Source organism: Microcebus murinus, chromosome 3, assembly GCF_040939455.1.
Source record: "Microcebus murinus isolate Inina chromosome 3, M.murinus_Inina_mat1.0, whole genome shotgun sequence".
Lineage (NCBI taxonomy): Eukaryota > Metazoa > Chordata > Mammalia > Primates > Cheirogaleidae > Microcebus > Microcebus murinus.
The window spans coordinates 65,802,556-65,816,432 of record NC_134106.1 but is presented as its reverse complement, the minus strand read 5'-3'; the positions used below and the strand labels follow the sequence as shown (position 1 = coordinate 65,816,432).

At 43.2% G+C, this 13,877-nt stretch overlaps 1 protein-coding gene across 1 annotated transcript; it reads left to right on the top strand.

Moving 5' to 3' along the window:
• Positions 1-3,802: 3,802 nt before the first annotated feature.
• Positions 3,803-6,322, top strand: LOC105854811 (regenerating islet-derived protein 3-gamma-like). Its single transcript, XM_012735379.2, has 5 exons — positions 3,803-3,978; positions 4,548-4,666; positions 4,868-5,005; positions 5,638-5,764; positions 6,031-6,322. Exons 1-5 carry the CDS (start codon positions 3,903-3,905, stop codon positions 6,096-6,098), a joined length of 528 nt encoding a protein of 175 aa, XP_012590833.1. The 5' UTR covers positions 3,803-3,902; the 3' UTR covers positions 6,099-6,322.
• The last annotated feature ends 7,555 nt before the right edge of the window (positions 6,323-13,877 follow it).

Genomic DNA, 13,877 nt, shown 5'->3' with positions numbered 1-13,877 from the left:
CACAAAACCAGCTTAATAAATATAGTATTTGAACAACCTTCTCATTGCCTGGTTATCAAAGAGTGTTAGGAAGAATAATTACAAATAACATAAAACAACTCAACTTTAATGAGTTTAGTGAGTTGTCATACGAAACAAGTTTTACATTGAAGTTAGGGATATTATAACCTTGTGATTATAATATTATAAATGTTACATTATTTCAGTTAAAAACACAACAAAACTAAGTTTTAATAATAAACTCATTGAAGACCTGAGCTTAACTGCCTTATACCTGGTAATGAGGCAGATTCAGGGACACAGTAAGCCAAGCAGAGCTTGGAAAGGATAAGAGAGGTTATAAAGGGCCACCTCTAATGTGGCCTCTGTCTGCAGAACCCAGGCTCTTCTTTGATGGGGCCTAAAGCAGATCACATTATAGATAAGTGAGGACTCAGAGGCTTTTCTCCCTCAAAACTGTTTAAACTTTGCTTTGAAAGGTGGAATCTGATGACTGGATCACTCCTCTTAACTCTGAAGGCATGAATTTTTTTCTGACTGGATACAGAATATTGATTACCCTATTGTGTTTCCTTGTTTTTATTTATTTGTTTTGTTTGTTTGTTTGTTTGTTTTGAGACAGAGTCTCACTTTGTTGCCCAGGCTAGAGTGAGTGCCATGGCGTCAGCCTAGCTCACAGAAACCTCAAACTCCTGGGCTCAAGCAATCCTACTGCCTCAGCCTCCCGAGTAGCTGGGACTACAGGCATGTGCCACCATGCCTGTAGCTAATTTTTTTCTATATATATTAGTTGGCCAATTAATTTCTTTCTATTTATAGTAGAGATGGGGTCTTACTCTTGCTCAGGCTGGTTTCGAACTCCTGACCTCGAGCAATCTGCCCCCCTCGGCCTCCCAGAGTGCTAGGATTACAGGTGTGAGCCACTGTGCCCAACCTATTTATTTGTTTATATAGTCATATATCAGCTTGCCCAACAGTTGAACATGTCAAATATTTTATTATTTATTTATAATACTTTAATATTTTATTTGAATTTGTAAATTCTTTTTAATGTGGATATGTATATATTATTCTATGTAATAAATATTGTTCTGTTTGCCATTGCTTAGGGTAATAATGGCAAAACTAATAATATATATGTATTTTTTTAATGGGAACATTTAAGTCAAACTATCATTTTCTGCTTGACAAATTTTAAACAAAGAAAAGTAGACAGCAAGAATGAACATCTTTATATCCTCCACTTAGATTCAGCAATTGTTACCATTTTACAATATTTACTTTGTTTTTCTCTTCAACCTATCTTTCTGTCTCACTTATCACTTATGCATATGCACACACACACACACACACTTTTTCTTGAGTAATTTGAAATTTTCAGACATCTCGATGTTTCACCTGAATATATTTCATCATAAATATCAACTGTGTCAGGAAATTCTCTACTTAGCTACAATACCATTATCACCAGAAAGAAAATTAAAATTCTAGCATAATCAAATATTGGTCCATATTCATATTTCCCCAATTTCCCCCCCAAATGAATGACTTTATTACCCAAGACCCAATTAAGATTTACTCACTAGATGTGGTTGTTATGTCTCTTCAGATTCTTTTAATCTAAAACCATTTCTTTCCTTCTGGATACTGAACTTTTTAAGAGCTCAAGACATACTCCATTTGGGATTTGGGATTGCTATTATTAACTTCTCAAGTAATTCTTTTAAAATAGCAAGTTTACTTCCCTAATCATCTTAATGATTATATTTGTGTGATATTTTTTAAACTTTAAAAATTTCTACTGAGTTCTTGCTATAGTAATGGCATTATTTTACATATTTTTAATATAAATTTTGTGAAAAACAATCCTTTTTTTCTTTTTACCAAAAGAATCTGTTTGCTATATTTCTTTGTAGATTAAATTTAAGGAGTTCTATTGACTTTTTGACATTGAAGACTTGAATTAATTATGAGCTTAATTTCATGACCTCATCACAAATCCCTACTATAGACACCCGACCACAAGATAGCTTATTACCATAATAGCGTGTTCATCCATTTTGTGTTGCTCTAAAGGAAATAAATGAAGCTAAATAATTTGTAAAGAAAAAGAGGTTTATTTCGCTCATGGTTCTGCATACTGTACAAGGAGCATGGCATCTGCTCTGGTGAAGGCTTCAAGGAGCTTTCAATCAAGGCAGAAGGCAAAGGGGGAGCAGGTGTGTCCCATGGTTAGAGAGGAGCAAGAGCAGGAGTAGGTGGCACCAGCCTCTTTAAACAACCAGCTCTAGGGTGAACTAATGGAATGAGAACCCACTCATCACCACCAGGATGGCACCAAACTATTCATGAGAGATCCTCCCTCATGACCCAAACACCTCCCACAAGGTCCCACCTACAACATCGGGGTCAAATATCAACACGATATGTGAAGGGGGCAAACATTCAAACCATATCGTAGTGTAAGAGGCAGGGTCCGCAGGAATTCTCAGCCTAACTTTTTCCTGGACTGGCCCAACTGAACCCAAACTACAGTGTGTGATTCACACAGTATGTTTGTCTGAGGCTTCAAATTGCCAACTCGGTAGTAACCCTGACTGAAAGAACTTTCCTCAGTATACCCACATGAATGTGCCCATCTTTCCAATAAGAATGTAATGAAAATGGCTTTTAATGTATGGCCAAATAAAAGGCTAGCAAGGAAGCTCATGAGCAGGCTAGGGGCAGGGAGCATCTTGATGCAGTAGAGAGATCTGACTTAATGCAATATGGGGTATGGTTAGAATTTCGTGCAGTGCTGATGTACCCTTCTGTAACTATTATTCATACTTCCTTTGATCTACATCATTTGAATGTGGTTCTCCTTTTACCTTATGTTTCTTCATCGCCTCTCATTCTACCACATTGCCATTATGCTCTGGGGAAGCTCCTTCTTGCCAAAGATTGACAAGGCAAGTTCATTAATCTGATTTTCCTCAAGATTTTGGCTCATTTATTGACTTGTCAGATAATCCTAAATTTTCTTCAAAACCAGCCACTGTGCATAAGCAAGAACCATGAACCGTCACTACTACTCTTAGCACCAGTTCTTTATATGCTCTCAACTGTGATACTTAAAATTCCTGTACCAGCCTCCACTTAACAGCTAGCATTCATTTACTCTTACTAGACAAGGTAGAAAAATATGTTTGTCTAGAGAAGTGAGTTCTTAAGAGATCAACCAGAAGATTTCCTCCTTTGTATGTTCACCTTAAAAAGTTGAATGGCACATTTCATATCACAGGCACCTGACCAGAAAGAGGCAGACTTCACCTGAGCAACAGGTGAAGAGCAAACTTCACCTGTTCCTGGGGAAAGTGCTGGCCGGCCGACAGGAAAGAGGCAACATCTGGGGCAGTCCCTAGGCTTTACCAGGAAGAGTCTCCTCCCCATATCAGGAATTTTCTTGAATCAATGACAAGCACTTTATATGACCATGATCCTGTATCTACTTTCCTGTTATTGATTTCAATGCCCCTCCCTCAGATTCTCTTATAAAAGCCCGGTCTTTCCTGACCAGCAAACTATCCTAGATCCCTGCAAGACAGGTAAGTGGGAGCTGACATATGAGACCCATGGGGGTTTTACCTCATACATCACAGGAGAAGGTGCAGGAGGGTCCCTTCCTGAGAGTGCACAGGAGCTCTGAGACTCAGCACAGCTGCCCTGGGAGGATGCAGGGGTAGGGTACAGAGATACACAAATTCATCCCATAACTATAGAAGGAGACCAATGGGACCAAAATCAATTTATTACTAGGGGACTTGATAAAGGAAAGGAGAAGAAGCAGTGCATCTCTGCAGTCTTCCCTCTGACCACACTCCTGCAGTGTCCTCTGACTCCTCCCCAAGCCACAGACACCAATGCTGCCTCCCAGGGCCCTGCCCAGCCTTGCCTGGGTGCTGCTCTCCTGCCTGGTGCTCCTATCCCAGGTTCAAGGTAAGCATTCTCTGCCTCTAGCACTGAGTGAGTGTTAAGAGCCAAGGAGGGCAGGAAGGGCTCCTGTGTGTTTCCAGTGGTAATGGAAACTGTATCCCCACAAGGTGAAACTCCCTGTAATGCCTCCATCATCACTCCTTCATTCGGGTTAATGGGTGGTGGGAGCCACCACAGGGGCCCATTGACAATGGAATGAGATGGCTTCTCATTTGTCAGTGCACTCTGATTTCTGCTGGTGGGTTGCAGAGGTAAAGTGCGAAGGATCAGAAACAAAATTTGGGGAAGGATGAGGATTGGAAGACTCAGTATAGAGACAGTCAGCCCACAGTGAGGGGAGTGTTGGAGTATTGAATAAAGAGAAAGGGTAAAAAGAGAAGAGATGGTCCTTAATTTAGTAAAGCTGTTTAGAGACCAAGAGTTCCTGAAAATGTGAGCAAACATAAGAAGGAGTCAGGAATGTGGTCTTCTTCCCCAAGGACAAGCCTCATAGACATACCCCAAGGTCACCCCAATTCCAATACCCACTCTTCATTTCACGCAATCCCTCCCCTTTATCTCCTTTATCCCAGGTGAAGACCCTCAGAAGGAAGTACTCTCTCCACGGATCAGCTGTCCACAGGGCTCCAAGGCCTATTCCTCCCACTGCTATGCCTTGTTTCTGTCACCCAAATCTTGGATGGATGCAGATGTGAGTGGTTAGATATGGGGTTAGAGGTTACAAGGGAAAGTCCATGCAAGTCTCAGGGAGAGGAGTCTTTATTCTCAAGAGCTCCTTGGGAATGAGAACAAACGCCTTATCTTTCAGACAATCCTTCTCTGAGCTACCCCTGCCCTGCCTCCCCCCTGTGAGGTCTCAGGCTCCCTCTCTTTCTCTCCCTTTCCCACACAGCTGGCCTGCCAGAAGCGGCCCTCTGGACACCTGGTGTCTGTGCTCAGTAGGGCTGAGGGATCCTTCGTGTCCTCCCTGGTCAACAGAACTACAAACAGCTACTCAAATATCTGGATTGGACTCCACGACCCTACTCTGGTGCGCTTGTGTTCTCCCCTCTCTGCTACCTCTCAGATGGCCATGGTCACCCAGGCCCACTCCCTGTTCCCTGTACCTGCCCAAGAAGTATCACAGAGTGGAATGGAGGTTCTGGGGGATGTTTGGGGGGAAAGGGAAGTCCTTGAGGCCAAGAAAAGAGCTGACTCCTTTGGAGGTCGCTAGATTTCAGATGAAGTTAATGTGCCTCTTGTCAAGTGTTTTACACAATTCTCACATGAGGTCTTGTAAATCAGTCCTCTGGGCTTCAGGGAGTCTGTACATACTATTCTGAGGGAATCCTAAATAAAGACAGAATCAGTTTTTGCCCCCTATGTAATAAACGTTGTCTTTGAGATTCTGAGGCTAATCACAAACACACCACCAAATACTCTTCAAGAAGTAACATACTACATTGAGTAGTTGCAGAGGTCTTGTGATTATTGGCTGGGATTTGCCAGTAGGAGCAAGCAGTTAAGGAAGAGCTTTCCAATGTAGCGGGCGCTGGGGCAGCATCTGGAGGAGCAGAGCCAGTTCCCTGATGCTGGGAGGGAGACAGGTGTTACAGTAAGGGGATCCATGAGGAGAGCTGTAGTGGCCGCTCCCTTTACCTGTCTGCTTCCTCTACTCTACAGGGCTCTGAGCCCAATGGCGATGGATGGGAGTGGAGCAGCGGTGATGTGCTCAACTACCTTGCCTGGGAGAAAGAGCCTTGTACCATTGCAACTCCCGGCCACTGTGGGAGCCTGTTGAGAAGCACAGGTAAGAAACAGAGGAGCCCCCTCTCCCAGCCTTTTCCACCCCTCACACCGCATTCCTGAGCTTGACCCTCAGGGAATTTTCCTGAGCTAGGAAATGCAACATTGGTTTGGCTCCTTCATCTCTCTTTTGTGTGTGTGTGTGTGTCTCCTTCCCTTGGTGAAGATGTGAGAGAGGCTTTAATTTCTAGGGCAGAACCTGAGATTCCTCTTCATTAGGTTCACAAGCTTCCTCCTACCCCATTTCTTTTATGTCTTCTGTCTCTCCAGGATTTCTGATGTGGGAAAAGTACGACTGTACTGAGAAGTTACCTTATGTCTGCAAGTTCAAGGACTAGGCCAGCTGGGATTTCGGCAGCCTGAGACTGATATGCAGCTTATCATGGACACGGGACCAGTGTGAAGACTCACCCTGGAATGGACATTCTTCCCATTAGCCTCAAAGCTTTCATGTCATTCTGATTTTCCCATTCTTTCTTCCTCCCCACTCTCATTTTAGGGTCTTTGTTGTTTCATGGCCTGAGGCTTTAGGGAGCAATAATAAAATTTTTGTCTGCCCTTGCCCATTTTGTGTGCTCCAGTGTCATAGCAGACCCTGGGTAGGAGGAAGTGGTTGGTGGAAGGAATTCTGTGGGTCTTCCTTTTGCCCTGCTTCATTCAGACCACTGGGAAAAATGACTACATGTTCATTCCTACCAGTGTATTGTGATGAGGGTGTGGGCACTACTCATGAGGGACTTGGGTTGTAGACAGATGAGAATATTGCCCCTTTTGCAAATAATACATGTATTCACTGCCCACATATTTTCCTAGCCCAAATCACTGATAATGTGTCATGAGTAGCCTTAGGAGCTCTAATGGTGTTTAGAACAGTACTTTTCAGAGAATGCCATCAGCAAGATGGCAGGATAGGTCTTTACAGCACTTGTCCCTCACAGAAACAGCAATTTTTGCAACTACCCATGTATTAAAGTAACTTCATAAGAGCTAATGAATCCAGGTGAGTGATTACAGCACCAGCGGGTAGCCAAAAATAAGAAAAGATGTATTGAAGAGGTTAGTAAGGACAGTTTTATCTTACCTGTTGCTTCACCTCCCCTCTGCCCTCCACTCCATCCCCATCCCAGGCAGCACAGCACAGAGACAGATATCCTGTGCTTGGGGAAAGGAGAGTAAAGTAAGCCCTTGAGTTTATTGTGGACCTCAACACCAGGCTCAACTCAGGAAAACGTAGTGCCAGGCTGGTCCCCATGTCCTCAGACTCTAGACAGGTGCACATGGACTGAGACTCTAGGCTGCCTCAATGCCAGGCCAGTCCCTGCAGCCCCAGGCTCTAGGTAGACCCCATAGACTCAGGTACTAGGTCAGCCCCTGTGACTCCAGGATCCAGTCTGGCCCAGAAGACTCAATCTCCAGGCCCACCTCAGGCTCCGACTATTCCCCATAGCTCTAGACCTCAGGAAAGAACCCATAGACCAAGCCTCCAGGGCCTGCCTCAAGGTCAGTCTAGCAGTTGCAGCTCTTGGTTCCAGGCTGGTCCCACTGCCAGGCTGCCCCACATGGACCCAGCCTTTAGGCCTACCCCAGCTCCATGTGAGCCCCTACAGCTTCAAGGCCTAAGCCAGATCCCATAGCCACAGACTCTAGGCTGGAACCTGCAGCCTCTAACTCCAAGCTGGCATTCGTACTTCCAGGATACAGTCCTGCCCAACCTCAACCCTCCCCCTGTCCAACCTCTAAGTCTACCTCAGAGCCAAGCCAGCCCCCATAGCAAGCCACCTCTGTGGCTTCAGGCATTAGGCCAGCCATGGACATAGGCTCCAGGTCTTGCCACTGCCAGGGAAATCCCTGTGGCCCCAAATATTAGGCTGATCGTCACACTTCAGCAGACTCCATGTCTAGTTCCATCACAGTAGACCACCAGCACCAGGCTGACTCCCAGTGACACAGGCTCTAGGCCTGTCTCCATGGATCCATCCTCCAGACCCACTTCAGAACCAAGTTGATCTCAGTGGTCCCAGACTTCAGGTCAGCACCTGCATACCTAACCTACAGATCAGACCCCAAGAACTCTGGCTTCAGGCCAGCCCCTCTCTCTCTAGGCACTAAGATAGTTCCTAGAAACTCAGGCTTCAGGCCTGTCTCAATGGACCTAGGCACCTGGTCCACCCCAGTGCCTGACTGATCCATGCAACTATAGGTTCAAGGTTTGCTGTAGAGCCAGGTTGGCCCCTGTGAAATCAGGCTTCAGGCTGGTCCCTCTAGATCAGGGGGTCCTTAAACTTTTTAAACAGGGGACCAGTTCACTGTCCCTCAGACCATTGGAGGGCTGGACTATAGTTTAAAAAAAAAACTATGAACAAATTCCTATGCACACTGCACATATCTTATTTTGAAGTAAACAAACAAATGGGCCAAATCACATGCATGTGGCCCACGGGCCATAGTTTGAGGACGCCTGCTCTAGATATAGGATTTCAGCCACCCTCAGTGAATCCAGACTCTAGGCCCACCTAAGTATACCTGCTTTTTTTTTTTTTTTTTTTTTTTGAGACAGAGTCTTACTTTGTTGTCCAGACTAGAGTGAGTGCCATGGCGTCAGCCTAGCTCACAACAACCTCAAACTCCTGGGCTCAAGCAATCCTCCTGCCTCAGCTTCCCAAGTAGCTGGGACTACAGGCATGCAGCACCATACCCGGCTAATTTTTTTGTATATATATTAGTTGGCCAATTAATTTCTTTCTATTTATAGTAGAGACGGGGTCTTGCTCTTGCTCAGGTTGGTTTCGAACTCCTGAGCTCAAACGATCTGCCCGCCTCGGCCTCCCAGAGAGCTAGGATTACAGGCATGAGTGCCTGGCCTTAAGTATACCTGCTTAATAGGTCTCAATGTCAGATTGGCACTCATGAACCCAGGCTCCAGGTCAACCCCAGAGACCCATGCATCAAGTTATACTGACTGAGGACTCCCACAGCAAGCCCACCAATAGGCCAAGCCAGATGGCCTGCCCAAAATCTCTGGACAGGCTGACTGGTGAAGGGCTTTGTCTGTTGAAGCCAGTCTGTAAAGACTGGAGTAAATGCCTACTTATTCAAAAGGTCAAAACCAATAGTGCTACAAGTATCATGGACAATCAGAGAAATATAACATGAGCAAGGGAACAAAATAAAGCACCAGTAACCAAATATAAAGAAATAGAATTTTACTACAATCTGAGCTATTTGATAAAAAAATTAAAAAATGGAAATATTTTTACGAAAGAAATAGAATTTTACAAACTGTATGATGGAGACTTTAAAACAATTTTCTTAAAGAAACCTAGTGAGCTTAATGAGAGAATACATGTAGACAACTGAAGGAAATTGGAAAAAAACACTATATGAACAAAATTAGAAATTCAACAAAGAGATGGAAACTATTAATTTAAAAAAACAGAAATTTTGGATCTAGAGAACACAATGACTTAACTGAAAATTGCATTGACAGCTTCAGCAGCAGGTTTGATCAAGCAGAAGAAAAAATCAATAAGCTCAAAGACAGGTCATTTGAAATTACCCAGTCAGAGAAACAACAAGAACAATAAAATAATAAAAAAGAGTGCAAAAAGCCTTAGGGAATTATGGGACACCATCAAGTGAACCAATATACACATTATGGATTTTCGAGGAGCAGAGACAGAAAAAGGGGAAAAGTAATCATGGAAAACTCCCCAAATCTGGATAGGAAAATGAACATCATGATCCATGAAGTTCAGAGAACTCCAAATGAATTAAATATAAAGACATCATCACTGAAACACACTGTAATCAAATTTTCCACAAAGACAAAAGAGAATTTTGAAAGTAGAAAAGGAAAAGTAACCTGTCACATCTAAGCGAATATTATAACATTATCAATGAATTTTTCAGAAGACATCTTTTAGGCCAGGAGAGAGTAGAATGATATAATCAAAGTACTTAATGAAAAACAACAGAACCCTGCCAATCAAGAATACTATACCCAGAAAGGCTGACCTTCAGAAATGAAGGAGAGATAAGGACTCTCCCAGATAAACAAATGCTGAGGGATTTTGTCATCATTAGACTTGCCTTATAAGAAATGCTAAAGGAAAATAACATCTAATAGGTACAATGCACATTATCTGGGGATTGGACATGGTACTAAGCAATTTATGTGATCAAATCATCTATACCCCTATAATATTCTGAAATAATAATAATAATAAAGAAATGATAAGGGAGTTTAGGTTGAATGAAAAGAATGCTAATTGTTATCATAAAAACATATGAAAGTATAAGATATACATACAATAAATCAATAACAGGAGAAATTATGGAAAATTCATAAATATATAGATATTAAACAATGTGCCCCTGAACAATTAATGGGCCAAAGAAGAAATTAAAAGGGAAATTTACAAAATATCTTGAAACAAGCAAAAATGGCACACACTGCGTACCAAAACTATGGTGTGCAGCAAAAGCAGTTCTAAGAGGAAATCTTTATAAATTTTTACAGCAACAAATGCCTACATTAAAAAGAAATATCTTAAATAAGCAACCTAATTGTACACTTCAAGAAACTAGAGAAAGAAGAAAACTAAGCCTAAATTTGCTAGCAGTACGGAAATAATAAAGATAAGAGCAGAAATAAATGACATAAAGACTAGAAAAACAGTAGAAAATGTCAAGAGTAAGACTTTCTTTTTGAAAATGTAAACAAAATTGACAAACCTTTAGCAAGACTAATTAAGAAAACAGAGAAAATTTAAATAAATAAAGCCTACCCTTTACTTTAGACAGAGATTTCTTTATTACCCTGGGGAGTAAACATGTCTATCTTCACTCTGGATGGAATCACAATCTTTATCTCGTAAGACTTTAAGCAAACCTGCCCTTTGCTTTGAAGGAAGATGCCATCTCTGTTTTCAAAGGCTTTTTACTACACAAACTTTCTTGAATGGTAAGCAAAAACACATGGCAGTCAGTGCCTCTGCAAGAAGTGAAGAAGCAAAAAGAGACACGTGGAGAATTGTCTCTCAACTCTTCTTGGAACATTATTCTCTCCCTCAATAAAATAAGAGGGAATCTCTTTGCGTTAGAGCCCTGTGCAGACCCTCTGATGCTTACTTCTAGCCCACCCTTGATTAAGCACAGTGCTTTTCTCTCAGACCCTGTTATAACAGCCCTACCACTGCCTGGCCTCACAAGCCACTTCAGATCCAGCCAACAGGTGGCCCTTAGAGGAGAAGGCCATCTCTAATATGGGCTGCTCCTTGCAAATCTTGGAGAAGATAAAAAGTGAGTTTCTGTCCAAAAGTTTTCAACAGCAATGAAGCCTCAGTGAGAGCCAAGGGTGCTTTTGGGTTACTGGGTGTGTATAATTCTCAAACCACAAGAGAAATATTTGAGAGGTGTGAATGTCTCAAAGGACTTTCCTGCTGTACGTAATTCAAAGAGACTATATAAGGAAAGTATTGGGTGTTTCAGCCTTTACCTCTCGGAACCCTCTGCAATGTGTTCTCCCACAGACATTGTTGATTTGCTCCTTATGTGGGATACAAGCTAACCGCTATCTTTGCTTCTGTACCTTAGCTTTTGTAATTCGCTTGCTTGCTTGCCACTTAGCCTGACTAAAGCCATGACAGGCTTCTGCAAAGTAAAAGGAAAAAAGAGAGAGAGAGAGAGAGAGAGAGAGAGAGAGAGAGAGAGAGAGAGAGAGAGAGAACAAACAAGGCCCCAGGCAGGAAACTGGTAAGGCACTACCTGATAAAGTAGTGCAAAGTCCCTGGGACCTGGCCAACCAATCAAGAAATCAATACACGGCCAGCACGATCAGTGTGTGAACAGCTTGAGTGGGATGTGTGGGTGCTAGGTGGGCTCCGGATACCACTTGTAACCAGTAACCTGAGTTGCACAACAACTAAAAGTATAAAACCTGTGCTAAAACCTTGCCAGGGGGTCTTTGTCTAAAGAGACCACCGAGCTGGTGCTCTGGGACTTGGACCCTAGCTCGAGCTAGCCCCAATAAACTCCTTGTTGCAACCTAAATTATTGCATGACTGGCTCTCTGTTCTGGGGTATTAGGATCCGGACATAACACTTATGCAAGAGATTCACTGCTGCTCAGCATGGCTCAGACCAGCTCATGCTTGATGGCTCTTCTGCCTGATGTTCTCGTTTCTGAGAACACCAACCCTCTCCACCAACCCTGTCCAGCCCTGAAACCTTCATTCCATCTCCAAGCCTATTGTTCCATTTGGGAAAAGGAAGCATCCGTGCCAGGGGTTGTTTAATGTCCCTTGGGAAACATTATTGCTGATCTAATCTGATTCAAAATCATCCTCACCCCATTAGGGAGTTTGAAATGTTAACAGTGTATATATAACTGCTTGTCTGTGACCACTACAGTTGAAGCTGGGTCATTGATTAAATCTAGACAAGATGGCAGATTCGGGCATGATGGAACGTAAAGGGGTACTAATGGGATAGAGAACTAAGGAGAGCCATGTGTACAGGGAAACCTGGAGTTGTTTGATGAAGACAGAAGCCTGATATTGTGTTATATACTCGAGATTCGCAGGGCCGCAGGACAAACAGACAGAGTCACCGAGGCTGTAATTATCAAAAGGAGTTTTATTGTCTAGCTCGAGCTAGGGTCTGAGCCCCCAGAGTGCCAGTGCAGTGGCCTCTTTTTCAGGCAGGGACCTCCCCTTGTGTGCTAGTAAGCCTTTTATACCTAAGCTGTTTACATTGTGATCAGCATCCGCCCCCACAGTGATTCTTACTTCATCCTGCCCCTGATAGGTTCCAACCTGTTCCAGGTCCTAGCTGAGAGACTCTGGTTTCCATGTTCTTTGTCTTTCTCCTCTGCATCCCATAATGTACCCATAATGCCTTGCAGTTAGCAAGCAAGTAAGCAGTAAACAGAAGCTGGAAGGTGTCTGTTGTCCTAATAGCCCAGTATCTTATAATTGCAAAGGCAGAAGAAACTTGAGCAGCAGAAACAAAGGGGAAAAAAAGAATACATTTCTTTAGCCTATTCTTGTGTGTTCTTGCCTTGAGCAAACAACAAACCAAACCAAAAAAAACCAGAAAGACAAAAGCAAGGATGCAGAAGGGCAGAAGGGAGCAGCCACTCCATGACCTACTACCTTTTTCTTTTTCTCTAAATGAGCCTCTCAAGCTCCTACATTATCTTTCAGACTTTGCCCTGCCCTGATAGTCTTTTTTAATTATCTCTCCTTTCTGAGTCCAGGAGGCCCACACAGAGCTGCACAATGCCTGGATCAGCTGCCCAGAAGGCACCAACGCCTATTGCTCCTGCTGCTACTACTAAATACTTTGACGAAGGCTATGAGACTTGGTTGATGCAGATGTGAGTGAGGAGAGCAGTGTGGGGAAGGGAGGCTCATGAAGGTAGGGGCATCTGCCACTTTCCAGTGGGCTCAGTGGCTTCAGTGAGCTAAGACTGGTCACCTCCCTATCCCACTGGCCCCAATATTTTTTCTCTACTTTGTCCTAACATTCTGCATATTAATAGCACAGAGTTGCTAGTAGTCACTGACAGAATCATGGGAAACTTTTCTGTGCTACCCATTTCCTCCCACATACTCTGGGAAGGCCCAGTATATCTCTCAAAACTTCCTCTTCCATTGAGTGTTCTATTTTCTCCCCCAACAGCTCTGCTGCCAGAACATGCATTTGAGCAACCTAGTGTCTGTGCTCACCCAGGCCAAGGGAGCCTTCATAACCTCCTTGATTAGGGAGAGTAGCACTGAGGACTACAATGTCTGGATTGGCCTCCATGACCCCAAAAAGGTCAGTTTGCAGCCTCTTTTACCTCCTAACCATCAACTTTGAGAGGAAAGTGGGACAGGCGAGGTCTGGCCCCACAAGCACCAGCATATATCATTTTCTGATAAAAGCAACAACTTCTCTATAAATCCTATATGTACAGGACATTGAGATTCTCTATTGGTGGTTAGAAATAAACTGAAGGCTTAATTTACTGGGTGACCTATGCATGCATGGATAAACTTATCCTGTCACCATGTAGCAAAGCATCTTTAGGTACCACCTCTTACCTCTTTGTTACCATTTGTGTTATAAGAGAG